Source organism: Clytia hemisphaerica, unplaced genomic scaffold, assembly GCF_902728285.1.
Source record: "Clytia hemisphaerica strain Z4C2 unplaced genomic scaffold, Clytia hemisphaerica genome assembly, whole genome shotgun sequence".
In the NCBI taxonomy this organism is placed as follows: Eukaryota; Metazoa; Cnidaria; class Hydrozoa; order Leptothecata; family Clytiidae; genus Clytia; species Clytia hemisphaerica.
The window spans coordinates 108,585-135,974 of record NW_027104528.1 but is presented as its reverse complement, the minus strand read 5'-3'; the positions used below and the strand labels follow the sequence as shown (position 1 = coordinate 135,974).

At 34.9% G+C, this 27,390-nt stretch overlaps 1 protein-coding gene across 5 annotated transcripts; it reads left to right on the top strand.

The window, feature by feature from the left end:
• The first annotated feature begins 944 nt into the window (after positions 1-944).
• LOC136822085 (oxysterol-binding protein-related protein 8-like) lies at positions 945-27,390 on the top strand. 5 transcript variants are annotated; one of them, XM_067078296.1, is made up of 22 exons: positions 945-1,068; positions 3,620-3,648; positions 8,857-9,015; positions 12,262-12,363; positions 12,884-12,964; positions 13,450-13,572; positions 13,756-13,840; positions 14,992-15,085; positions 15,350-15,428; positions 15,989-16,034; positions 17,238-17,320; positions 17,587-17,652; positions 18,018-18,130; positions 18,566-18,647; positions 18,818-19,013; positions 19,683-19,781; positions 20,326-20,423; positions 21,108-21,197; positions 22,058-22,252; positions 22,647-22,798; positions 23,217-23,450; positions 26,155-27,390. In XM_067078296.1, the coding sequence occupies exons 1-22, from the start codon at positions 1,038-1,040 to the stop codon at positions 26,438-26,440; spliced, it is 2,523 nt and encodes an 840-aa protein (XP_066934397.1). In that variant the 5' UTR covers positions 945-1,037; the 3' UTR covers positions 26,441-27,390. The 5 variants fall into 5 exon arrangements, with proteins under 5 accessions (XP_066934397.1, XP_066934396.1, XP_066934398.1 ...); XM_067078295.1 differs by lacking the exon at positions 945-1,068 and adding an exon at positions 2,684-2,844; XM_067078297.1 differs by lacking the exons at positions 945-1,068; positions 3,620-3,648 and adding an exon at positions 6,070-6,141.

The window sequence follows — 27,390 nt, the reverse complement described above, 5'->3', positions numbered from 1 at the left end:
GCAAAATTGTGATATTTAATCACGCAAAAGTTAATCCGATTAAAATATAGAGTACACCTGAGTACACCTGGATTTAAAATCTGCACTGTTTTTTGTGTCAACACTCCATGATCTGCTATGGTAATTTAAGGAAAGTTGGTATGGATTTTTGTAATTTATTTAGATAGGTATTTTATACAATTTTTATGAGGAATATATTATACTAGATTTAATTTTATTGAAAATTATACAATAGGATTATGTACTTATTCCTCCCTCAACCCAGCTCTGTGCCCCGGAAAAACTTGTGGCAAAAACTTTTATAGCGTAATTTTCAAAATAATTGTCAACCTTACATAATTGGAGCAATCTGATTGGTCAAGAAGAATTTGAGAAGTTAATAATTGTTACTACTCTTTAAGAGCACAGCATTACAAACAAAGTGAAAGTGAATACAATGTTGATGTGTTTTGGTCACTTTTTAAAACAAATCACATAAAGAAGATAGTGCTACATGCTGGTGTCAATCTGCTCTAAAGTTTGAGTGGCGTCACTTGCTCAAATTTTGATTTTGGGAAGCTTATCTCTGCTTCACCTTTTCCTTGGGAAATAGAAAATAAAAAGACACAAAAAGCTCGAATTCATTGGTATATAGTTGAACATGAAATTCTCAAAACTTTAAAAAAATACTGAAATTTTGAGCATTTGGCAGTCTGTAAAAAGCAATGAAAATAAGACAAAAATATGCTTTCCTCAATTATACACCAAAATGTGATTTACTATTTAATAACAGTTATAATGAAAATGACCAATTTGGACAACTATTTGGATGGGTGCCTTTTTCTTAGTATAACTTTTATAATTCTGCAGAAGCTGGATATCAAGTTTCATTGTTATTTTTTTGTTCCCTCAGTTTTCTGCTGATTTCAAACTAAGTTTTGTTTATATACTCTTTATTCTAGAAACAAAAAAGCAAAGTGTTATAGAAAAATAATTTGCAATATAGTAATGGGTTGGTGATGTGATATGAAGTGAAACATCAATCTTCATCCTCAACCATGGCTGAAAATAAAGACCAAAAACGACCAGGTGAGTTGATTGCACTCTTTTTTTTAAAGAACCAGTAGATTTTGATGAGGCTCAGTTGTTCTTATTTTTTTGACACTTAGATTGTTCCTATCCTGTTCTTATTTGTGATTTAAATTGGGTTATTTTAGGCTTTATACCCGAATTTTAATACTTACCCCTAAATTGCGTAAAATTGAGTAATTCAAGGCTCAGCATTGTCCTCAAATTGTTCCTATTTTTTGGCGATTTTTGTTTCTTATAGAATTTTTCTTATAGTTATAAAAAAAAGAGTGTAGATGGATTAATCTATCTTCAGACTTCAGGAAAATATCTAATTTATTTTAGTTCACATACTTTTTTATATAAGAACAGTAGTCAATTTTCTTTTATCGTTATACACTGTTTTCTTTTTTTATAAGAACAATCTAAGAACAGCAGAGCCCAGAATAGCTGAATTTTAAACAAACAATGCCAGAAATTATGATAAAAGGGTATTGAACCTAAAATACTTTTAGAAACAAGAACATGATAAAAATAATAATCCATCCCTCCAAGTGGTATTAAATGATGCCAGTAGCATCTGAGTTTAATTAAAACTAAATAGGAAGTTTTTGCAAGCCTTTTTCGGGAGGGGACAGCAAGTTTACTGATGGTTGTGCGGCAGTTTATAAGAGTATGTTTTTAAGACGGCAAAAATGCACTGTAAGTGTGGAAATTCAGCAAGTCCAGGAAAAATTGTTAATTATGATTTTTTCCTCTGGAAAAAAATATTAAAATTTAAGAAAAATGCACTGTAAGGGTATGAACTTAACGATTTTTTGCTGCACATACCGTCAGTTGGTAAACCCATTGCCCCGCCTGAACCTTTTTCACCTTCTATGTCTGTTTACTTTTCTTAAAATTTTCAAAAAACGGAAGATTCCTATTTCATTTTTTTGAATAAATACAGTCTCCTTGAAACCCACGCTCGATTTTAATATTGTTTAAGATTCACTCTCTTTTTTATAAAGCTGTGAAAATCATGGGTTTTCCTATTTTTGGTACTTTAAGCCTTCCTTTGAGCCTCATTGTTTTTATAAAAAAAGTGAACTCGATTCATTTTTATTCGATAAAAAAGAGGCTCAAAAATACCTGAAGAGCTAAGAAATTATTTTGGTTCTTATAAAAAGAAAGGGGTTTATGCTCTTAAAATATGTGATTTTTGAATTTTTTCAATAAAAAGAAAATATTTAAAGCCTAGTAGACTTTGAAAATCAGTTTTAACTAATATGATATGAAAAGAAAAGGAGTAGAATTAATAAGCGAAAAACCACTAAAGAAAATTTGCATGAAAAATTCACCTGCTATATAGAGAGCTAGAGGACTTATGTTTTTATGATGGTGAGAAAAAAAGCAAAAGGTTTTTAACGATGTTAGCTTGGATATTAGTCTTTCGTACCCCCTGTTTAATCTAGTCGAAGTTTTGAACAAAAAACACAAAAATATAATAAAACACAAAACCCCCAAAAAAAATAATATAAGAGAATATGAAGTAAAAATAAAAATATTTTTTGATCCATATTTTTTTATATATGACATTTTCTTTACTATACACAATATATTAATTTTTTGGTCTGATTGGGAGAGACTACTAAGTCACGTTATGTACACGCTTTGTACACAATTTTTACTTTTTTACTTAATTGAACTGCGAAAACATGATGAAGAGGAAATTTTATAATTATTTGGTGAAATAAAGAATGGCTTACGAAGCTAACCTCCAACTTCCAAATTTGCGAGGCACCAAACATCAGCACTGTATTGATATTTAAATCTTATAAACTTATGCTTATTACGTTTTTTTTATAAGAATATCCAAAAATTTTGAAGGTTTCGGATATCTTTAACGTTTAAAGTTTAAGCCTAAAAATGTTCTTAACTTGTTTTTTAAATTTTGGCCATCGAATTCTTGTGTTCTTATATTGTTTGTTCTAATATAAAAAAAACGTGTACAAGCTTTTAGATTGTTATTAATCGTCTGCTAACCTGGATTTAGAAGACAATTTTTTTTAAATGCAGTAGAGTCTTCATAACTCGAACCTCTATATCTATAATGTCTCCTTATATATAGAATAATTTATAGGTTTCTTCAGTTAACAATGCTTTTAAATCTCCATAGCTCGAAATTCCTATAATTCGAACAAAGTCGTGTTCCCCGTACATGTTTGAGTTATTGAGACTTCATTGTATAAGAAAAAAATACACTCGAACATTATTCTTATTGACAAAAATTTTAAGATTGATAGATTGAACATTAAAGGGTTCAAAATACTCAAAAAAAGCATACTTTTGGAAAAAAAGCTTACAAAATGCTGAAAAGAATAACATTTATGCTCAAAATGGAAATAAGAACATCTGCAGGCTTTATAATTCATAATGTTCTTATAAAAACGTTAATTTTGCTTCAAAAGGCTAAGTCAACATTGAGGTGTGGAGGCTCTTGAACCTATTGAGTCTGTAAATCAAGTTCACATAGAGCAGTATTTGGGGTTTTCCTAATCTTTACTAAAAAACTGTTTTTATTTTTTTGTAGATTCTATGAAGTTAGACAAGGATATCAAGGTACGTCACTTTTTTTAACCTTTTCCCCATCCGCCTGAACCTTTACAGATCCTTTGTGTGCTTTATATCTCGTGGGAAAGGCCTTAGCCTACACTAGCTCACGACGTCATTTATCACTTACTCTTTGTTTGAATGGTGCCAAGATGAGAAAGTCGTTAGGCGAAGAGGGCCTATTTTCAAGGCATTCGTCAGTGCTTATTGAGGGCTTATAGTGGTGTTAGGCTAGAAAGGCTAGCTTTTTGGTTCTTAATTTAAAGATATCTTTTAGTTGAAATTTTCCTTATTGAAAGTGGAGAGGCTTTTTTTTTACGACCGTAAAAGAAACCCTCCGCGCATGACACGTATTCACTCTAAAGGTCATGGCTCCGTAAGAGAATCTGCCCAAGTTGGTGCGCCGCTTTGATCTTTTCCATCCAGATTTTGGATGAATAATTATTAAATGAACTTTTGAGCGTGGTTTTCAAGCAACATTGATTGTTTTGGCTGAACAACCAGGTCAGATCGTCACATTCGCCATATCCCTTTAGAGTAGAGCGTGGCATGCGCAGAATGGATTATCTTTTATGGGATTACAACATTCCTGTGAGTGTTATGTTTAATATTAAACAAAAACAAGTATTTTCCTTGTTCGTGTTTTTTTAAAGTTTTTCCAACGTCAGATGTCCCAGGGGGGCACTCCAGGTAAGTGACCTACCGGACGTGCGGCCCTTAATGGGTTTTTTCGAACTTTGGAAAGTGCACTGTAAGGGTTGATTTGCGAGCAAGTGGGAAAAAGTGCACTGAAAGGGTGTCAAATTTGAGAAAATACCAAATTTTGAGGTAAAATTTGAAAACTTGCACTATAAGGGTCGATTTTCAGCAAAATTTTTCCTGCACTGTAACTGGCCGATTTTAGAGACATGATTTTTGGCCGAACGTACGCCCCCCGGGCAGATGTCACGAGACATACTACAGTCTTATAAGACACTTTGTACCAATAATTATATCCTTTGCAGATTATGCATGAGCAAAAGTTATTTTCGCTTCTTGATGGTCCCTTTTGACGTCATCGAGTTTCGAAAAAAATAAGAAAAACGTAGTAAATTATTGATAAATGACTGAACCTAGTGTTTAGAATTGAACCTTTTCTATTTTTGTTTTCTTCTATTTATATTTTTTTCCCTTTTCATTTTTTTTGTTTTCCAAAAAAACAATATTATGACCGACCATATGTCTTATTTCCCCAAGGCACTTTGGTTCTTTTATCGAATAAGTCAGCTCAAAAGAAACCTTAGTGTGCGTTCTACAGTATTTCAGGCTTTGTATAAAAATTCGTGCAAGATTTTTTTCTAGAATTTCGCACGCCACTTTAAACAGTGCCTTTGTTAGTGCAGTATATGTCTTGTTTCGTTAAGCATTGTTTTAATAGAAATTTCTCACTTTCATGGAAATTCTCTTGCTTCTATAAGCCGAGACCAAATTAATTCATTGTTCTGCGGGCCCGATCGATCCTGTTTTTTTTTTCCAAGATCGAACAAAATAATATATTATTGGATTTGCAAAGCTTGAGGATGGAATTTGTAAATTTTGAAGCAGATATTTTAAATGAACAAGTTGAGAAAGTTTAAATTCATCCCGGAACTTGAATTTGAAATATCACAATGGAAATGACACGAAAATCTCTCATCGAAGAGAGGAAAAGTCTGCTTCTTCGAAACGTCGCAGATTTTTTAAATTTTCATCTCCCGACATTGCTTTATTGCTAACTTTCCTCTTTGATGATAACAAGGATAAAACTTAGTGTAGAAATTATGCAAAAGTCCATATCAATTGTGGTTTGAGTACATTTGAACGATCAAAACAGTGGTTTTATGTACCGAAAACTTTTCTACTTAAAGTATACCTACTTCGCGAAAGTTTCTGCTCGCGAAAGTTTGTACTCCTAAATTAGATTTTAAGAAATTTATTTCTATTATACCGACCGACCTACCCATATTTTATGAAGGTCTTTCGGTAGAGCAATAAATTATATTTGTCTTGCCTATAAGTCACATACGCTCAAATAATATTTAATGAACGTCCATATAACATTTTGTGCCGACCGGGTTTAGTAGCTTGGAAACTATCGACGGGGATCAAATGTTTTTTCAAAACTTGTTTTATGTAAACTTTACTGCTGAAGTAGACTTTTACTACTAGTTATAAATATGAGTATTAATTATGATCTATCCGCACTAGTTAGAGGACGCACTAAATTAGAGAAATTACGGTAATAAAACTTTTTTACGTTTTTCACGAGAGCACTCCTGGACTTTGTTTTCTCGACACTGTCATCGAAATGTAAACTCCTTACCAGGCTTCCAAACGCCGCCCAATAAGTATTGACACGAGTCTTGTGTTCTAATTGAGTTTAAAAAAAGAAAGAGCATATAGAAGTCAATGTTATATTTTGATTATTAAAAATTACTAATGGTTTTGAGAAGAAGATCAAAGAAAGTTTTCATCGTGAATGAGGTAATGATTCTTTCAGGCGTGAATAATATAATTTATCCACCCATTTTACACCGGCTTTTATTGGCTTCATCTTTTCGTAATAAGGGTCGGCGCAAAAGGGGCCGGTGCTAAATTAGGTAAGTTACTTTTTACTTTCCGATCGCCTTTCCACTGCTTCACCCCATTTAATTTTTAGGAAGTTTCCGAATTCTCAAAAGACTCTCTACCTAGGGAGATACATGGTTATGAATCCAAGAAACTTTTCTATGCTTTCAGAGCGCTAATCAGTATATTGAGCAAAATTAACCTATCACAATTACTTGATTGGAAATCAAGTTAAGTAGAGTCTTGGAATTGGAAATCAAAACCACGATAGGTTCAGGCTCTTTGGCTGGGTTCCCTTCACTATACTTTTTGTTAGGTTATTCAAAGAGCACGATGCTTAAATTTTAATACGTTAAAGCCATACCTACAGTAAAACTCGAGGAAAACCAACAATGAATGAAATAATAAGCTATGATGTTAGGCGCTCACAGACTACAATCATGGTCGTAATATTTTTTAGAAAAAAGGGAAATTCCAGCGAATTTTCAATACTACAAACGATTTGAAAGTGCTCTAAGTTAGGTTGGAAGGGTAGAGTTTTAACTCCGAGTTTTAACGCTAGACTTATGAATTAGGATCTGAGGATCCAAAAGTTCAAAAATGGTCCAATAAAAGGAATATACCATGAAAGTCTACAAGCCCGTGCAAAATTTAATAGATGCTCCAAAATCGACTTTCTCGCCCGAACTTAAAATTTTGAAAAACGAGGAAATAAGCTAAATTCTCAATAGATTTTGACCATGATTGTATTTTATTGCCAAGTAGTGTTTGTTCCGTCTACTGTGTTGACGATTGGTGGAACATTCTGCCCAGAGGTTCTTGCAGGACCATTTTTAATTCACTTTAACTTTTAAAGCTCTTGCAGTGCAGTTAGTTAAAAGAAGGATTGTTGCTAGTTAGCTAAACAATAGAAAAAGTGACGTATGGGTGGGAAGTCTTAAGTTATCAGAAGACTCTCCAGTGGTGCATATTATGAATAAACCAATTTTACCAAGGAACAGAGTAAAACTTTATAGGCGAGGAACTTTTGGATTAGCCCTAAGACTCTTGTTGAGTTGAGACTGTTGTTGATCTTCCCTTCAAAGGAAATCTTATTTGCTCCAAACTCAAAGACTTTTCACGAGGGAAAAGAATTGGTCAATAAAGAATTTTGTTTTTCAAGGTTTTTTCTTCAGCTTTTCTTTTCAAAATTTAGAATTTTTAATGAATAAGTCACCGCTAGATATGGGTTTCTATCGAATCGACATTTGAATAATATTTATGGATGTATTGAGGTTTTCGGGGTGTCCAATTCTGTGCAGTTACTTCCAACTTGAATCGAATTTACTAGCATGACCACTTAAAATAGTGTGCAACGAACGTTTCAATTATAAATTTCAACAAACATTAAAATTTCATTTTGTTATCCTTTTGCGTGCGTTTTTTGAAACCTTTATTAAACGGAAACATTTTGATATTTCGTGGTACGATTTCGATTGATTTTTATCATGTTTTTGATTTGAAAAAATTTCCTTTTTGATCGGTTATGAAAACATTAATGCATTTGTTCGTTTGTGATTGGTAGAAGTTTCAAATGAAGTGCCAAGATATTTAAAAAATGGCTTATCGGGTACGCCTCCATTGTTTTAACACACATCGTTTTTTAATTAGGCACTTCGCATGTTGGTTTCCAATTCTTAATTATATTTTTCAACTCCAAGTAGCTTTTTTGTTGCTTCTTTGCATTTTCGGTGTCCTTCTTTCAAAAAGGCGATCTACGCACAGGACTGGAGCGTCATCAGAATTTATCAGAAAGCGAAGCTCAGCCAGAAGTCGACTTTAGTCTGAATAAAGCCAATTACCATTAATTTCTAAACTGTATCAAAAGTCATTTTGATCTCTAAAGAGAAAATTCTCATTAAAATGTGTGTCCTAAAGTCTGTCTCAAAATAATTTGCAGCTGAGACAAAAATGACTGAAACTTTTGATAGAATTCGAATAAGATAGCGGTTCTGTGCTTTTTAAAAAGATAATTGTGAGTGGAATATTATCAAGTAAAAGATTTAGAAGAAAAAAATGAAAAAGAAAAATGAAGAACAAAAAAATCAACTTCTTGTAGAAATGTGGTATAATTACCATTTTCACAGGAGTGATTCTTCAATCTTAGATTACTATAAGAAAAATTTTTCAAAAATATTCATTCAATCAAAAGATATCAAACAAAGTTTGTTATTGGTTGATCATCGACAAAAAGCTGTTTTTTGTCGTTTTTTACTACTTTATAGAGTCAACCAGCAATAAATTTTGAACCGCTATCTAATTCGAATTCTATCAAAAGTTTCAGTCATTTTTGTCTCAGCTGCAAATTTGTTGAGACAGACTTCACCTCAAGTTTCAAAAACGAGCAGAATTATATGGTCAAAAACAACTTTTTGAAACAACTTTATTTGAATTTTATAGCTTTTTTGCCGTCCCAACAATGAAGAATAGTAGTAGCACCACATCACGGGTATCATCGTCACGGGTGGTCTTGAAATGACGAGTTTTACGACAAAAGATATACTGGGTCGGGTGTTGTTTCTTTAGAGGGATGAATGCTAATTTTCTTTTTTGCATTTTTGCAAAATGAAGCTTTTTTCTTTTCTTTTTCAGAAATACAGTGCACCGCCCTCCATCTCAAGTAACCACCCTTCTTCGCCTACTTCAACCAATCATGGGGGCGCTGCCCCTTCAGGTCAGGGCGGCTCATATTCACCCGTCTTAGAAGATAAACACAACCCATCTTCTGTTACTAAGAAAGAAAGTTTCAAGGTAAGGTGATCTCTCACACAAGCCTATCCATTATATGCGTCATGTTGATGTCTTCTAAGATTACATCATAGGCCCAACCATTGAGCTTAAAACCCGTCCAGAAACGCGCCTAGAACGCGCCGTAATCATGACGACGGATACTATCTAGCGGTTCCTTTGTTTTTGAGAACTGTATTTTTTGAAATCTAGTGAAAGATTTTACTTTCGATCCGGCGTTTATGTAAACACCACGCGCGAGTGTTCTGGATGGGAAATAAGTGGCTTCATGTTCCATCCCTTCGGGCTTGGAAGTCAATGGGCCCAACAGCTGATTGATTTTAGCCCTATTCGTCCTGGGGATGGCTGTTTCTGTTCAGAGGTCAGATTACTGGTAATTCTGAAATAAGGGAGTTTTTGTCATGAAATTTTCTGTGAATTCTTAACTTTTATTTAGCTTCAAAATAAAAAATAAATTGACACCTAAAATTTTTCACACCTTGAGCATGATGACATTTCTGACAGTAAGGTGTCACAAAAATTGACACTTTTCCTATACAAATTTATTTTTTATGTCAAACATATCGTTTAAACCGTAATTTATTGAATATTTAGGATAAAACAAGCATTTTAGACTCGGGCAACTTTTCTTTTTTCTAAATTCTTTGCTAGAATACAATTACAATAGCTATTTAAAAGAACAAAGGAAATTTCCGGTTTTTGCTCACTTTCGGCATGATGAGTGACGTCATCAAAAATATTTTTTGTCAAAAGTTGCCTTATTAAGTTAAGTGACATAAAATCAGTCAATACGACTAATCAGCTAGTGGGTAGGCAATTTGATGTCTCAGAGGATGTTGAGGTGATGCATCATTGAAGGCTTTTCGCAATTCTAGGTATTTTCTACGATACTTTCTCGCTATTTTCTCTATACTTCACTCACTTTTTCTAATGCTTAAGAATTTGGTGATGATTGATCATTGAAAGTTCTCAGAAACCGTGATCTAGATGGCCTATATGGTTTGCTAGCTTGCTGGCCACAAGCTGTTACGCAGTTTTTGGACTAAGGAATCTAATTGATTCCAAGACATTGGGTTTTGTTGCAAATTTTTAGGAACGATTGAACCCAGAGCCGCCCGGGTCTTTCCAAAAAAAAAAAAGAAAAAAAAAGTGGAACTACAATGAAAGTCATAACATTTGAGAAAAAGGGAAATTCCAACGAAATCTTATAACGACAGACAATTTGGAAGCGCTTTAACTAACTTAGGTTGTAAGGATAGAGTTTTAATTCTGAGTTTTAACATTCGACTTTAAGACTCGCAAACTTAGCATATGAGGATAATAAAGTTCAAGAACGGTCCAATAGGGCTCAGAATATAGCCTGGAAGTCTGTAAACCACTACCGAATTGAAACATTCGATTAAAGTTAACAAAATAGCCCAAAAGCGACTTTCTCGCTCGAACTTTAAATTGCTAAAAACGAGGAATTAAACAGATTTCTCAATATATCTTGATCGAGATTGTAGATACTTCACTACTTTATGCTCTGCATTTGAAAGATCACGATCTGCCCTAAAATGATGTGGAAAATAATGATGATTGGGCTAGCTTTTTCAGCCGATTCATTCAAATTGTGTTGCCAGATTAAGGCTTTAGCTCATAGTCATAACCACTTAATTTAAAAGGGTATACACTAAATCGTTAAAAAAGAAACTTTTCTAATGGTACTACAACACGATCTACTCTATTATAAGGGATTAGAAATCACAATCAAAACCGTTTCGCCATCTTGCCTGAAAATGAAAGCATTAGGGATCTAATTATATGATGTAATGCTTCTCTATACTTCAGCCAATCACACTCTCCAAAAGCTCATTCTAGTATCTAGATTTAATACCTGAACGGTCACACGCGTTTTCAGGAAATTTATGATTGGGATCGTAAAAAAGGGAAGAATTTTCATTTTTCCCATAAAACGTATTTAGTATGTACTATTCTAAAACATTCATCTAAATTCTTGCATCAATATTTCATGGATATCGTTACATTCCCATTTTTTTATCACTATTTCAAAATATTTAATTTATTCATAAATGAAAACAATCCTTTTTTCTCAATCCATCTTTCCAATATACCGTAGTAACGGAATGTATTCAAATTATTATTTTCAATATCCCCACTTCTTAATAATCCATTTTTTTCACAGCTCAGTCATTTCAATGAAATAGATTCTGAGTTTCGGGTTTTTTGCAAAGAATTGTTTTGTTTTTGTTTTATTCAATTAAAAAAAAAAGGTTGTCTCTTCTAGTTTGAAATACTTGATATAATATTTCATCTGAGAGTATAACTTGTTCTCAATATTTACACTCTATTGAATTTTATTGAGAGCCTCGGGCACCAAGCTTTTCGTTGAAACTCCTTTTGGTTTGCTTATAATTTTGGTTTTTGAAAGAAGATGTATGCATCAAATTCGGAGAGCGCGATCAATCGAGTGTCGAACCGTAGGAGACTATCAGTACGCGATTTTTCTGTCTTCTTTCACTTTTCATAAACTGTCAACTCTTAACTTATCAACGACTCGCAACACCGTTTTGTTTTTTTTTATTAAAAAAAATGACCAACTTCACACCGTAAATATCATAGCATGAAATATTCGTACCAGATACGAAATATATTACATTGTAGGTACGGTGGAGTCTCTTTTAACTTGAATGTTTCCTTATCTCGAACAAGTTTTATTGTCCCTTCAGTTAGCAATGTCTCCTTACTCTATAACTCGAAATCTTCTTAACTTGAACAAATTCGTGTTCCCCGTGCGGATTCCCGAGTTGTCGAGACTCCACTCTATTCGAAAGACTGGAATTCTAATAGTGCTGCAAAATGAGCTCATCATAGGTGAAGTTTGAAGGGTCGGGGAAAGGTTTGAAACGGATAGATAACCGTTATCTCTTGAATTCTTTAGAATGTAACCTTTCAATTAAGCTCTAGTTTAGACGGCCGACCTTCTGACTATTCTAATTGTTAGAGTAGGCAGAAAGTGGGTACAAAGTTGCCAGCTAAAACATTTGCTTGGGAAAGATTGAAAGAAGTCATTGCATTGACGTCAAAAGAGGGCGATGCATTGACTTTAGACAGCCAACCTCATGCCCACTTTAATTCACAATTAAAATAGGCAGGGCGAAAAGTGGGCCGTCTAAACTAGAGCTAAGTTAACCATGGTGACGTCTTTTCTTTCTAGAAATCTTTCTTTTCAATGTTCACATTTTTTAGGCTCGTAAACAGACGTACAAGATCAAAAAGAAGAAGGTGGCCAAAGAATTTTCCACTGCACTCAAAGATAAATCTGTCACCATTCTTTCGTCCTGGCTCAAGGTATTTTTTATTCGCTTTGAAGAAATTTGAAAAAATACCCAAACCCAGTTTTCTTTTCTTCAGTTTAGCTTTCGAGGTACCTTAGTAATAAGAGCTTCTTTAGAGAACCTAACTTAAAAATACAGTGTCTTTTTTTAATATTCTTGAAAGATGAAATTGGCCAAAAAATTAAGAATATTGAGAACAAATCGATCATGGAATTAGACTACAGAAGCTAAGAATGTCATTTTTAGAGAATTTTAACCGTTTTAACTGTAAATCGCCAACCGTCCCCCTGAAAGTCTCAAAGTATTCACAAATGCCGTTTTATGCTTCAGGTACGTATTACATGTCAAATTCCAGTTGAATTTGAATTTCTAACCAAAGAATACCGTAAGAATTTAGGATAATTTTCCCTCAAAAGTTGAGAATATCCAATAATGAACTGGGAAAAACACAAGCAAAAATTGAAAAAAAAAATGCAATGAGACTGTCCCTCATAATTGTCCATAAATTATTATTTTGTTTTCTTCCTACACAGATCAGAGGAACGTTGAAAAGTTGGGCTAAGTATTGGTGCGTGGTCAAACCCGAAGTCATCATCATTTATAAGAGCAACAGTGTAAGTCTCGTTAAAAGTAACCTTACGCGCACAATTCCTATAACCTAAAAGAACAGCTCTTTAAGGCCTAAAGTTTCATGAGCACATAACCACGAACATTGTTTTTCTTTTGATTACCTAATATTCCGATGATAGATTGGCAGTCGCCCACGCTAAAGCTCTAAAGGAGCAGGCCAATTTCCCATCAGAGAGAAATGATAGTCGGCCTTTGATGAACCGCATCTCCAGTCGGGTTCAACAATCCATATGCGTGAGCCTGAAAATATTTTGATGGGACCCGACGATCCCCGAAAACGAGGGCTGAGGTTCAGGCCTCCCAATGCAAAACCCTTGACGTGGTCTTCCAGATATTGAAAATTTTTCCTGACCTTCATTAGAGCGTTAGCGTGTCGGAAGAAAATTTCTACATCAAATGTCAGACAACTCTTTTGACAGCATTCATTCATCCATTCCTCCATTCATTCATCCCCTTTTCTCGTTCCCAGTTACATCATTGGGTTGGCACCATCCTCATCAACACCTGTGAATACATTGAACGCCCTTCGTCCAAAGATGGCTTCTGTTTCAAGATTTTCCAACCTTACGGACAAAGCATTTGGGCCACTAAGGTAAGAACCTGCATCTTGGTTACTTATGTTACCCCAATGCTAATGTTCAGTTGACGCTCTCTAATTCGACAACCTACTATTCGATACGCTTGCTCCCTTTATACGATGTAAATATAAGATATATCCTATCTAAAATCGAACTAAAGAGTGTTAACTGTATATCCATTCATTGCTATTATTCAGGGTCCAAAGGGTGAAGTGACTGGTTACTTGGTACAACCGATGCCGAAAGATCATTTGATTCTCCGAGCATCTAATGAGGAAGTCGGTAAGTTGCTTTCCTTTCTTTCTCAAGCTCCATCCACTGTGTCTCTAGATTAATGGTGTCATTTCTTAAAAAAAACAGTTGACATGTTCATACGTTAAAGGTTGAACTTTGAATTGTTATTATTTATGGAATCAGTTGGAATAACACAATATGGTTCACATGAAGTCGGATACGTGAGAATTCCAACCAAAGTTTTTCGTAATGAAAAAGCTTAAATTTCGACGATTTTAATAAATCGATCACAGATTTTTCTCCTTTTATTTATCTTGTCAATATCATATTTTGGATACATAAACAGTTTCCAATGTTTAGCTTACACAGACCTTTAAGAGCTCAATATTTTGACCAAGTGAAACTCTACTATCTTCATATCCAATTTTAAAAAATGCTGAAGTCAATCCGACTCATTCTAATTTAAAGAAGTTTGTTTCAAATTTTTCTCCTGGGTTGTTTTTCGTCTGAAATGGAGAATGGAAAGGTGGCACGTAAGATAGCACAGTTTTCTTCTCTCGAATCCGAGTTATCACGTAATGCTGCTTTTCCAGAAATAGTCCGTGCCCCCTGTTGAGGATATCGGATATGCAGGGGGTTAACAATTTTTGTTCAAAAGTAGATATCCAGGGGGTTAAATATCTACAAGGGAGCTGATATCCAGGGAGTTAAGTGTCTTTTCAAGTAAAAATACGATATCCAGGGGTAAGCATCTTCATAAGAGAGGATATCCAGGGGGTTGACCATATTTTTAACAGTGGATATCCAGGGGGTTCGATACTTCGAAAAATTGATATCCTCAACAGTGGGGGTGAAATCTTTTTCTGTAAAGCCCAATGCTGCTATAGTCTCCCTCTTATTATCGACAAAAAGCTATCATGTAGTGTCAATATAGTTTTCAATAGCGCAATATTCAATTTAGAATTCAATGAATACTTCAAGACCTTTGATAATCTTCAACGAAAAAAAGAGAAAATTATCGCATTTTTTCGATTACTACATAATTAGATAGTAAACCTGTACTGGGAAAACATATTGTAGCCTTTAAATTTTGAGACCTGCATTTTTGTTTCGGACCTTAACTCGTAGAATTCAAAGCTTTCATTCGTGCTGTTGTAGCTTTAGTAATTAAACATTTCTTTGCTTTCCTTTCATCACAGGTCGTTGCTGGTTAGATGCGATTGAAGTTGCGCAACGTTCATCTCTCGTTCAAACTGAACATGAACAAGACGTCACTGATAGTACCTTGAAAATGTAACCTTTTTCCACTTTTCATTTCCTTATGATCTCATTCTGCAAAACTTTTTTTATTGGGTATGCATGACTAAAAACAGATGTATTACATAAAATCCAAAGGAAATTTGATCATAATGGTTTTCTAGCACTGTATATTTGAAATTGTTTTTTAGGTTTTTAAAATATTTCTTTATACTTAATATTATATTCTTATAATTACAACAGCTTTAAAGACAAAAGACCTGAAGTGTATGATGATTATCACGTATTTTTTCTTGACAGCGAAAGTGATATTTACGGCGATGAAGATGAAAAACTTCAACATGAAGAAAATATGGGAATGTACAGTGAATTTAACGGGGTAAGTTTTTAAAAGATTTCGCTTGAAATTTTATTTAAATCCTTTGTTTCAAACGGGTTTAAATGAGAAGATTGAGGGTATTTGTCGCCCGGAGTCCACTTAAAGCTATTACCGAGTTTATGTATCGGATGATATCGAGGGCGACGGTAAGTGAAATGATACAAAACAAAGTCGATAGTTGATGTACGGCTCTATATCGCCTTTGCTCACCTAAATAGACGACGGTATTTTGGTGTTTTTACCGTCGTCGAGCAAGGTGGACGGTGATTTTGGAGATATGTCAAGTATGCTTTATACCGTCCCCATCGATTTATCTCGAATACATAAACTCGCTATTTCTACTGGATGGCGCGATTAAGATTACTTAACTGGACTCAGCGTCATAAAGAATTATCAAAAAGCAAAGTTCAGTCAGAAGTAGACGACTACTGTCAAGGGTATTTGCGAAATTTGTGTTGAGGTTTACTGAAAGTTCTGTAGAATGTGCAACATTTTTTGTTTACCACTTAAAGCTCTACTTAGGATAGGCTGATAAATTTTCTACTTTCAACTTTTTTAAGGATAAATCGGATTATTCAAGCGGTGAAGAACCTCATGAAGAAGAAGGTTAGTTTACTTCATCTGGAAAAGTAACTTTTCACAGAAAAAAAAACACAAAAATAGAATCAACAGCCTGAAAGAAAGCAATGGGCTATTCCAGGAAAAATTTGTACCCCCTATGTTGAGGAGGTCTTTTTCGGGAAAGGTAACACCCTGGATTTTTTCCCTATGAAAACCCGACCACCCTGGATTTTTTTCCTATGATAAACTGGACCACCCTGGATATTTTCCCTCTGAAAACACGACCACCCTGAATTTTTCCTCCTCAACATATGGTAACCACCCTGGATTTTTACACTCAAAAAACAGACCACCCTTGATTTTTTATTTTCCATACCACCCTGGACGTCACACCTCCTCAACATAGGAGGTACAGACTATTTCTAGAATAGCCCATTGTGCATGTCATTGTTCTAGATGAAACTTTGTAAAAGTAAGGACTAGTAGTAACGACCCTTGACAAGCCGGAACAACCCAGAACAAACCAGGTTTCGGCGAATAGGTTTTTGGATGACGCCACTAAGTTCGGTTTGCAGTGGTGGCAGTGAAATGTTGACACTCGAAGTAAGTAAGATAAGACTGCTAATATTTTTGAACAATTTATAAGTGCACTGTTACAAGTTTGAATTTTATTTTGTATTGCTCCATTTGCTTACAAGAGAAAGAACTCATATCGGATCATCATCATAAGTAATGTCCCCTCAATCGCTAAAATTCATTCTGATCGGAATACGGGTTTGAATATTATCAGTTCCGATCAGAGAGTTGGAAGCTGAGAGTTAAAATACATTACCAGACTTACTCATAGAGGGGAACACTCATCACATGACTGAATTAAGGATCTTGAAAGGACTTTTTCGGCACATTTCTGACTGTAGGAAAATCTTCAGCACTCGCTATAGATAATGGAACTCAGTTTGACCATGCGACAAATATTATAAAAGTCCTTTCAAAGACAAGGGTGTGTCAAAATCTCAAAATAGCTTAATTCTAAGGAGTCACTACGACGGCGCTCAAAGTGGTCCCATCCAGTCTACAATTTCTCTCGAATTCTGGGTCGTTATGGCTCATTCTGGGTTGCTCCGGGTTGTTCTGGCTCGTTCCGGTTTGCTACTAGTAGTTCCTACTTATACAAACGACGTTTTATTTTTATTTCTGAACATGATAAACATCGATTTTACTTCATTTTACAACATTTTACTTCCGTAGTTTTTGGGACGTCAGCCAGCCTCGATGAACCAATCGAAGAAAGTCCTTATGGAACACCGTCGGAATGTGAAGAGTTTGGCGAAGTGAGTCTAATATTGTTCAAATTTAACTAGAATTTGTTTGGAGTTTAGATTTTCAGTCGAAATTCCAGCTTGCAGCCCTAAAAAATTCGGATACTTTTTTATTAATCCCCAGGATTCCTCTTCAATATAGATATTGTCATAAAAAGTAGGCATGATATGCTATCTACTTTCTGGCAGTTGGCAACTACTCTTGGTGTGCGCTAAATAACGAGTAACGGATTGTTCTCTCTAATATCCTGAATTTTCTGTTGTTGTTTTTTTCACAGAGTGGGGAAACGACGGAAGAAATGGAAGAAGAAAATAAAAGTATTCTTTGGGCTTTGTTGAAACAGGTTTGTCAATTATAAATGCGATTCCATCAAAATTTTGAATATTATACATCTGACTTTAAATTCAACAGAGTGCTCAATGTCGTAAATGGCAGAGTGGTATCATAATTTAAATCAACTTTTAGTAAAAGCTTTTCCATTTATTAGAGTTATGAAAAAGTTTAATTAATTTTTATTGAACAGTATCGGACGTTTTTTTGAGCGATTTTAGGCCAATTTGCAAAAATTTTTAACCATTAAGGCTGATAAGCGAAAGTTTTTCCCGCAAAAGATTCTTCCTCTAAAATTTGTAAAAAGTGCGACCATCAAAATTATCTTAAAAAATCTTATTAGTTGTATCTAACCCTTTGCTTCTTTATTTTTGACAGGTTCGACCAGGCATGGATCTTTCCAAGGTCACACTACCTACCTTTATATTGGAACCGCGCTCATTTTTGGACAAACTTGCTGATTATTACTACCATGCAGATTTCCTTGCGAAGTAAGTACAGCTTTTTAGAAATTAAATTCCCACCAATATTTGCTTTTTCGTTTCATATCAGGCACATGTTTCATACCAGGACGGTGTCTCCCTTTTGTTATATTGTGCTGGATAAACAAAAACATGTTTTTCTTTTCCTCTTTCTGACCAATCTTGCTTCACATCCGTGTCAATCCAATGTGAAAGAGCTTGTAAATTAAAATCGACGAGTAAGCAAACGATATCACTCTTATTTAAAAAATAAAACCTTTAATAGGCAAAAGTACCCCAAGATTCTTTCAAGCGAATAAACGTCTTTGTTTTTATGAATTTTCAATAAGATGATGAGTAAAATAATACGATACATAATTATAGTGCCCAAAAGCAATGAGAATTAAGCCATGCAATTTACAAGCTTTTTTTTCAATAATTCAATCATTTTCCATTTTCTATCAGCGCTGCAAAAGAAGAAAATCCGTATCATCGAATCAAAGAAATTGTGAAATGGTATCTCTCTGGATTCTACAAAAAACCAAAGGTTTGACTTTTCACTTTTTACCAGTGTTGATATTCTGATATAAAGCTGGTTGACACTATCGTATATTTAATTTGAAACGTGGTGGTATACCGAAAAGCTTTTACTGAATAGAAAAGTTTTTGTTGACTTTCTTTTATTTTAATTTAATTTTTTCGGTATTCTGTTTACAGGGTTTAAAGAAGCCTTATAACCCGATCATCGGTGAAGTATTCCGATGCATGTGGCCAAATGAAAAGAACCAATCAAAAACGTTCTTTTTGGCGGAACAAGTATCCCATCATCCTCCCGTCTCAGCATTCTATTGTTCAAATCGAAAAGACGGTTATGTTATTGGTGGATCTATACTCGCCAAATCCAAGTTCTATGGTGAGTAAGCTGGAAGTTCTATATGATAGCCCAACCATAACGTCAAAATATCGTCCATCTGACATCCATAACATTCGTGCAACGTTTTATAAACGTTGTGGGCCAGTTGTGAATACTCTTTGTACCTTGGAGTTGATGTGATCAAATCTAAAGGTGTTTATTCCTCTGATTTTAAAACAAAAGCCACTATATCTCGCCTAGTTTTTGAACAGATGATAAATTGTGCACAACAGGGCTATGGCCGACTCATAGATTTAAAAAGCCCGAAGGGCTAGATGTCGGACTTTTGCTGAAAAGTGTGCCGTAGTTAGGTAGGAAATCCTTCCTAAGTCACGTGACATTACAATAGAATTTCAGCGCGTGACCAATCAGAAGCTTCGCGGGTTTTCAAAAACAATAGTAACAATATTTTTTCCGATATTCAATTCTTTTTGCCTGCGATGGATTAAAGCACGACATCTAGCCTTTCGGGCTTTATAAATCTATGGGCCGACTAAGTTAGAGCATTCTGTCCTGATAGGATGGGACGTCAAGATAACAAAGTCAAAAAAAATTCAAGAGGGGTCCTGATTCACACTGCGGACAAAAACTAAAGGGAAAGTGAGATTTGTTGATTGTTAACATTGTCATTGTAATACTGTATAAACGAATTTCCTTTTAACGCAACAGGCAACTCAACATCAGCCATCTTAGATGGGACAGCAACATTAACATTATTGAAATTGGGAGAGGATTACACAGTCACAATGCCCTATGCACATGTCAAAGGTTAACTTTAAAACAATAATTACCTAGCAGACCCGGGAAGAAAACGTAGAACCAAACCTGACTTGACTTGACTCGAACTTTTTTGTATTTGAAAAGATTTTGTTTTTATGATTTTGTTAAAGTGTCTTAAGCAAGTACATCTAGATTTTGGACCACCGCCTTTGAGAATTTCTTGCAGATTTTTCTTCTTTCTCCTTATGCGGATAACTAAAATACACCCCTGTTACCACAGTCCCGCTGGAACTTGTCTTTCCCAGTGGGGATAAAAATTCTTATTGAAAACCCAATGGGGATAGTAATTCTACTGTCCCAAGGTTAAAAATCCAGTGGGGATGGGTTAACATTGAATTTTGAATCAGGATGAAATCAAAGTCAATTTTCCAGTGGGGCTGAAATTCCAGGGTGTTTTTCTAGTACCGGAGACGTTAAATTTTTGCCAAAATTCCAGTGGGGCTGGGGTCCCAGCGGGTCTATGACACAGGGGTGTTTACCTTAAATCTGAACAAATACTTTTTTACAAAATGACATCCTTATTTATATGCAGGACTCTTGATTGGTTCCATCACAATGGAACTTGGTGGTGTGGTCAACATTCGATGTGAGAAGACTGGTTATAATGCCGAAATTGAGTTCAAGTTAAAGGTACATTATTTTTATGGATGGCTAAAATGATGTTTCTATTAATAGAAGACAATAAAAATACTGCCAAATCATATGAGGTCCTGAATCACTTATACAATAGCATTCTTCTTTTGGTTTTGAATGCCATATGGACGCACTCGTTTTTGCATTAGCCTATACCAAATCTAGTGCTACTGCTACTACTTTAATGTAGCTGTTCATAGTTGGGTTTGTAATGTCGAGGAGGGCTTTATGTACAGCTTGCCATTTAGAAAAACTTCCCAGTGGATGAATGGAATGATTTGATTAAGGCTCAGGCGAAAATAAAAAAATGTAGTATTTCCGGAATGCGGGTGAAGGAAAAAAGCTCTCATGCGGCCGGCCGGAAAAAAGCTTGATAGTTGGTTGATAGCTTGAACGATCAACTTGATTTTCTTAATGAACTATACAGATGAACCCATAATCTGCGGCCGGGTCGGAAGAATTTTTTTATTCACCGGCCGGTTTCCGGAAACACTACCTTTTTTTATTTTCGCCTCAGAGAAGCTAGCGAACCTATTTTTTCGATTTTCTTGAAACACAAGAAAACTGCATCGGCGTTACATAGAAAGTTCCGTCTGGTCCCGCTATGACTTGTTTTTACAGGCTAAGTCTTCATTTGTTCAAGTGTCGCTTTAGGTTCATCAGTTTTTGTTTACATTGCAGCCATTCTGGAAGAAGAGTGGCGAATGCAATTTTGTTTCTGGTAAAATACGTATGGGTAATGATGTGTTGTGTAAAATCGATGGCCGTTGGGTAAGTATTTTCTTGATTCTGATATACAGTGTGTCTGTCCCTAATTAAAGTATCGAGTTTGAACATGCGATTGAGTAGAAAGTTAATGTGTGTTATCGCTAAAATATAAGAACGTTCTCCATCACACAGGCTTATTACAAAAGGTAGTTACAGCGTATAAATTAATCGTAGTGACAAAGAAAAAAGAGGGAGAGCTTAAAATACAATTTTGTGAACACGCACATAAAACTTTCTACTCATAGTTGTGTTTCGACTCGATACTTTAATTAGGGACACCCTGTACTTTGTGTGATATAGTGTGCAAATTTTTGAGCTTGTAACTAAGACTTCTGTAAAAAATCACTAATTGTAATTGATGGTTTTTTATTGCTTTGCGTGATTTTGAACCGATTTTCAATGGTTTAGAATTCCGAAAGAAAGGTCGAAAATACATTATTACTTTAGGCTGTCTCAATATGATATGCAACGGAGGCAAAAAAGGCTATATAATTCGAATTAGATAGCGGTTCAGTACTCGTTTAAAAAAAAGATGTTCCGGAGTGGAATAGTCGTCGAAAAAAATAGCCAACTTTACCTAAATTCCGTCTCAAAAGTATGGGTACACTTAGTTTTTGAGCATTTTTCAGCATCCATTTATGCTATATTCGAAAGTTATACACCGTTGGAAAGATATTTCTAAGGAGAAAGATCTATAAAGGATAAAAGATTTTCGAAAAAAATGAAGAAAAAAAATGAAAATTTTTCTACTGGTTCAAAAATCATGACATCAGGCTATTTAGAAAATTTAAACCTTGAAAAACTAAAGTGTCCATATACTTTTGAGGCATATTTTAATCTTTTTAATTTGATTCATATTCTAGGATGGTGAAATTTACAGCACAGAGTACCGCAAGTCATCCGGAGAAGAAGTTTTACCGGAACTCTTCTTTGCTCCCACTGCGGACGTCAAGAAAGCACGTTTAAAACGATACAATATCGATCTTGAATCGCAAGAGGAATTCGAATCTGAAAAGCTCTGGGCGAAAGTCTCTGAAGCTATACAACAAGCCGACCAGGTAAAGATTGTTGCTTATACTATTTTACTCCATGAATGTTTAAAGGTCTGAGGCCCAAAATTTTATCAAAATAAAACTTAAACAAGTTGCAGTTTAATTGCTAAATTTTGTTTAGAGTGCCCCAACCGCCTCAGAGAAATCTAAATAAAACAATTTTTGTCTACTGTCACGTAATTATAAAGATGCACGTGTTTCTGTCTAGATAGAAACTGTTAATAAATTACTAGGGATTTTTTCATGAAATCTTAACACTTTTCGTGTTTCAGTTTCAAATGTTTCAAGTGGCCCTGGACCTTAACTGTCTTAAAAGCTTTTGATCGAAAGTAACTGAAACTACTGAAATATGATAACCAGCATTTCCTGCCTACCTAAATACTTAAGTTTCTTTTCTTAGAGTGGTGCAACGCGCGAAAAGTTAGTTTTGGAGGACGAACAGAGGCGTGTTCATAAAGAGATGAAGGAAAAAGATACGTCATGGGTTCCCAAATATTTCGAACGTGATACGTCTGTGGCTTTTGAGCACGCCTGGGTTTACAAGTATAAGGAGTAAGTTGAACTTATCATTTTTCCATAATTTTCATTAATCTTTATTTTCAACCCAATTTTGTCCTATTCATGTTGTGCGCCATTGCAATGTTCTCCACGGACCCATCAGCTGATTGGGTTGTAACTGACGTAAGATCAGCCAATACTTCACTTACAATCAATCGGCTGTTGGGTTCGTTATAGTGTCAGAAGACTTTGCAATGGCGCATAAAATGAATCGTTTGAAAATTCTTTTTCATTAATTTTGTACAGTTTCATTTAAAATGTAGCAGTAGTATATTCATCCAAAATGGTTTGGTCAAGCTGTAAACTTTTGTAAATCCATTTTTTATTCGAGGACTTTGTCAGACGGATGGGACCATAATTATTTTTGCAACAATCTAATAAAATAGTGCTAATTTGTGTTTTCTTATAATAGTTTGAGGGCCTGGGATCCAGTCACGGATATGCAACAGTTTGAGCACAACGGTGTCATTAAGTCACGGACGCGTCACCGTGTACCCATGGTCAAACGCACCATGAGTCAGTTGAACATCACGCCTAGTTCCAATACCCCACTCAACCGATCCATGGACGGTGGTGTGCGGTTACCTTCAATCAAAGAACCACAATCGCAATTTTCTGATTCGTCCAGAAGAAATTCTTATGATAGGTAAACAAATCAACGTTCTTTTATCGTCATTAGTTTGAACATTATGAGCGTTAGATGGGCCTTGTTATGACGTCGTGTGGATTCTGTTCAGCAAGATCTCCTTTTTAAATTAAAATTTAAGGCCATGCGAGGTGGGGGCGTACGGTATTATGGAATTGCGGAAATCGACCCTTTTTTCTTCGGAATTTCGGAAATCGGGTAAAATTCCTTCGGTTTTTTGGAATTCTGAAATTGCTTCGGTATCGGAAATCCATGAATTTTTGCTTCGAAATTTCGGTATTATTAATCCCCTTTTTTCGGAATTCATACATGAAAAATCAAATTTGATGAAGAATAAACCAGCCGAGGCTGGAAGGTCAGCCATAGAGCTTAGCTAGATAGCTTTAATAAGTGGGTTAACAGATGTAAGAGATGTACTGAAACAGAGTAGACTAAAAATGTTGAATAATGTACAAATTGTGAAACATTTGATAACTTGATTTAAAATTATTTAAAACAAGCCTGAGAGCTCCTCCAACCCCCCCCCCCCCCCCCACGAGAAGCTCAAAGTATACTTCTCTTTAGCATTGTAGCACTGTTTCTATGACATCAAACAATTAAGCTATAGTTCATTACTATAAAATAAAAGAGAAACATAGTGTAATTAAACTTTTTGTTAATTTCATTCCAGTCAGTTATGATACATTTTTTCTGTTGGATGTAGACAATCAGAGACAATATCCATTATCTGACCAAAGTGTTATTTATACTAGAAAAAAATAAGAAAATTGCCAAAACGTCAGTACCAAAATAAAGATATCCATCAAATATACATAGAAACTGTACTTTTTGTTTTACTTGATAAAACTCCAATAACACTTTAAACCAACAAGCTACAAACTTTAAGTCACAAAGCACAAACTCCAGAAAAACATAATTTGCATAAAAAATTCCGGAGAATCTCATTGTCATGAACAGATTTTCTACAAAAACCCTATTTTTGGGCCTAATTTGGCAAAATGACAAAATCTTGAAAAACACAATTTGCATCCAGTCTGCGTAAATTTTTTTGGTAGTTTAGTACCGTCAAGTTACACAACATGCACACAACCATCTTGAAGAGTTTGCTGGTCGCAAATGATAATCGAAAGCAAAATTTAAAATTCATAGCTATGCGAGGAAGCTCATTTTCCCCCCGTTTTGCTTTAAACTCGCTTTTGATTGGTCTATGAATTCGGGTGATTGCTTTACCGCCTTGGCGGAATAAACACACGGCCATAATAAATAAATTCAACAGGGCAGCGGAGTAGCAATTAATTTCAACTGGGAGTCCTCTCTTCTGTGCCAAGCACTGGCAGTGTTTTTTAAACTTTAAAACAATGTTAAATGAAGACCAGATGGATCTGTTTGTTATGGCTGTGCAAGTTGTGATGAGAGTGTTTTTCATAACTTTCTGCAGTCCGCTTTCTGCGAGTCTGATAAGAGATATGTATAAACTGTTATCGCCATTTATTCCATTCCATCATTCAGTCAAAACGTGCGCCAAGGTTAGAAAAGGTTAGAAAAACACAATCTGCGTCCGGAACTGCGTGAAAAATAGTTTGATCAATTTCAACAAGAACTGTTTATATTAATATTAATATAATTGATCAAATTCCAAAGACCATTTGTCATAATTTTGCAAGTCCAATAATAGGAGATGTGATGTCATTATTTGGTTCCCGTCATCTGACCGACCCTGATTTACGGTCAGCAGGTAGAGTTGGAGAGTCGGAAAGCTTTTCGGCTGCTTTGCTGGATTTCCACTGTCAACCTCTGCACGCTCTGTGTTTACAAGTTTTCAAATCGAAGTAGCGAGCCGCATGCTAATGGAGTAAACCGAAAACCAGTATATCCACGGTTTCTCAATTTCTTAATTCGGATCAGTTCACACGGATTCCCTTTCAACAAGATGCAGCTGCTTCTTAAAAGAAAAATATTTTCGACCGACCGACCGAATGACCACCACTTTTTAAAGTAGAAATGACGGGAACCAAACAATTTTTGGCGATTCGCCTTATCAAACACGTCCAAACCAAGTCCAAAAAAGCACGATTGCATCCAGTCTTTATCAAATTTAGACAGTAGCTGTACTTTTGTAAACTTTATCAAATTCCAATAACATTATAACACCATCAATCCCACCTAGAGGCAAACAAGAAAAATATGTTTTTATTGCAAAAACTATAATAAAAAGCAGCAATAAAAAGTATCAGAAAATTCAACATAAACAAAAACTTGAGCAAAAGGCTTCAAACCTTCAAAAGATGTAGAAAAAGAATCCCCTTGATGAAAATCATGTGTTTGATTTGCCGAGTTAAAAAAATAAATGACAGAAATTGAAGCTTGCAACAGATTTACACTGGAAATACTTTGGCACAACACTGACTTATCACATCTGACTTATTGAGCCGCCATCTCGAAACACCACATTATGATCTGTAAAAACAACGCACGCTAAAAGTACCCAAAAAGTTAACCCGATATCGGAAGAAAGTTTAGAAATCAAAGTGAGATCGGGAAATCGGATTTTTTTTTTGCCGTCTTATGGAAGAAGAAGTAGTAGAAGAAGAAAATCTTACCTATTTGAATGCTCAGCTTAGGCTGACCAATTAGTCAAAACTAGGAAAAATACCCAAGAAAATTAAGACATGTTTAATGAACGTGACTTTTCCTTGTTTTTCAGGTCCTCACTTGAGTCAAACCGAAGTGACGAAGAAATGGATACACAAAGCAGAAAGAGTGCTATACACGCTATCGAATCCGCCCTCGAGAAATACATGAAACCTATCGAAACTGAACAAAAGGAAACTAATAAACAAATAACAGCTATGCGTCACGAGTTAAGAAAATGTTTAGATATTTCAAGAGCCAATGAGAACGCTTGGATTCAACCACGTGACTGTATCATGGTTTTAATGTTCATATTAATTCATTCGCTATTACAAATGTATTGGTCCAGAGGTTCTTGACACACTTTTGGGTACTTTTTGAAAACTCCATGTAACAATGAATGAATGTATATATTTCATAAATCAGGTGATTGCTACTATTGATATTTAGCCAGTAGATATGTGAACCTAAGTCGGGGAATCCAGGGAAAGAGTAGTGCCTTAGCTTGTCCTTGTTTGGATACGAAGGATAGAGTTTGAAGTTTAGAAGGGGCTAGAGAGGAATTTTCAACCTTTCTCAAGCAATAAAAAGTGAAGCCTTAAGTTTGCCCCTCGTTTAGAAATTTTGTTTGAAAAACACACGGGTTACGTGTTCTGGAATTCTACAAGCTAGATGTAACAATTTTTTATGTCACTTTTTATTCAGCCAGTTAGAGCAAGGATAATTCGTCTAAAAGAGTAAACCAAAGTAAAGGAAGGAAAATTTAATATTTTGATTAGGTATCATAATTGTTAGAGAGGGTGGTCTTTGGTTTGCTCAATGTACGCTTTTTAAAAAATATATTTTATTTTTATAATATTTTCTTTCTTGAGTTTAGTTGGTTTTTCCTTCTCTCAATTCCGTCTTAATTTTCGACGCCACTCCACCAAAATCTTTCTAAGAAACTCTTATCCCTCAGGAAAGTGACTTTCTCCTTCCTAGTTAATCACCACGGCAGATGCGAGTAACAAGAGCCGTAAACATGTCGATATATACTTGTGCCTACTCCTTATTTTTTAAGTGAAAATGATAGATAGTTTACCTTTTTCGGTAATTTTAGAAAACTTTTTTCTGTTTAGTTACGTTCTGGATATATTTTTTGTATTATTTGAATATTTGGAAATTACTAATTGTATTATTGTTTTTTTTTTTTGAATTTTTTGTTTTCAGATAATTTGGTTTATAATTTTTTTTTGATATATTTATTTCTTGTAGAACTTTTTGAGGATAATTGAAAATTTTAAAGAGATGTTTCAAATTATTTCGCAAA

What these genes read in the sequence shown, in the direction of transcription:
- LOC136822085 (XM_067078295.1), top strand. Translation starts at nt 2,787, where the DNA reads ATGGCTTACGAAGCTAACCTCCAACTTCCAAATTTGCGAGGCACCAAA. An exon ending in TCATTTATAAGAGCAACAGT is followed by an intron (nt 12,965 to 13,449) that starts GTAAGTCTCGTT and finishes TCTCGTTCCCAG; the next exon opens with TTACATCATTGGGTTGGCAC. An exon ending in AGCATCTAATGAGGAAGTCG is followed by an intron (nt 13,841 to 14,991) that starts GTAAGTTGCTTT and finishes CTTTCATCACAG; the next exon opens with GTCGTTGCTGGTTAGATGCG.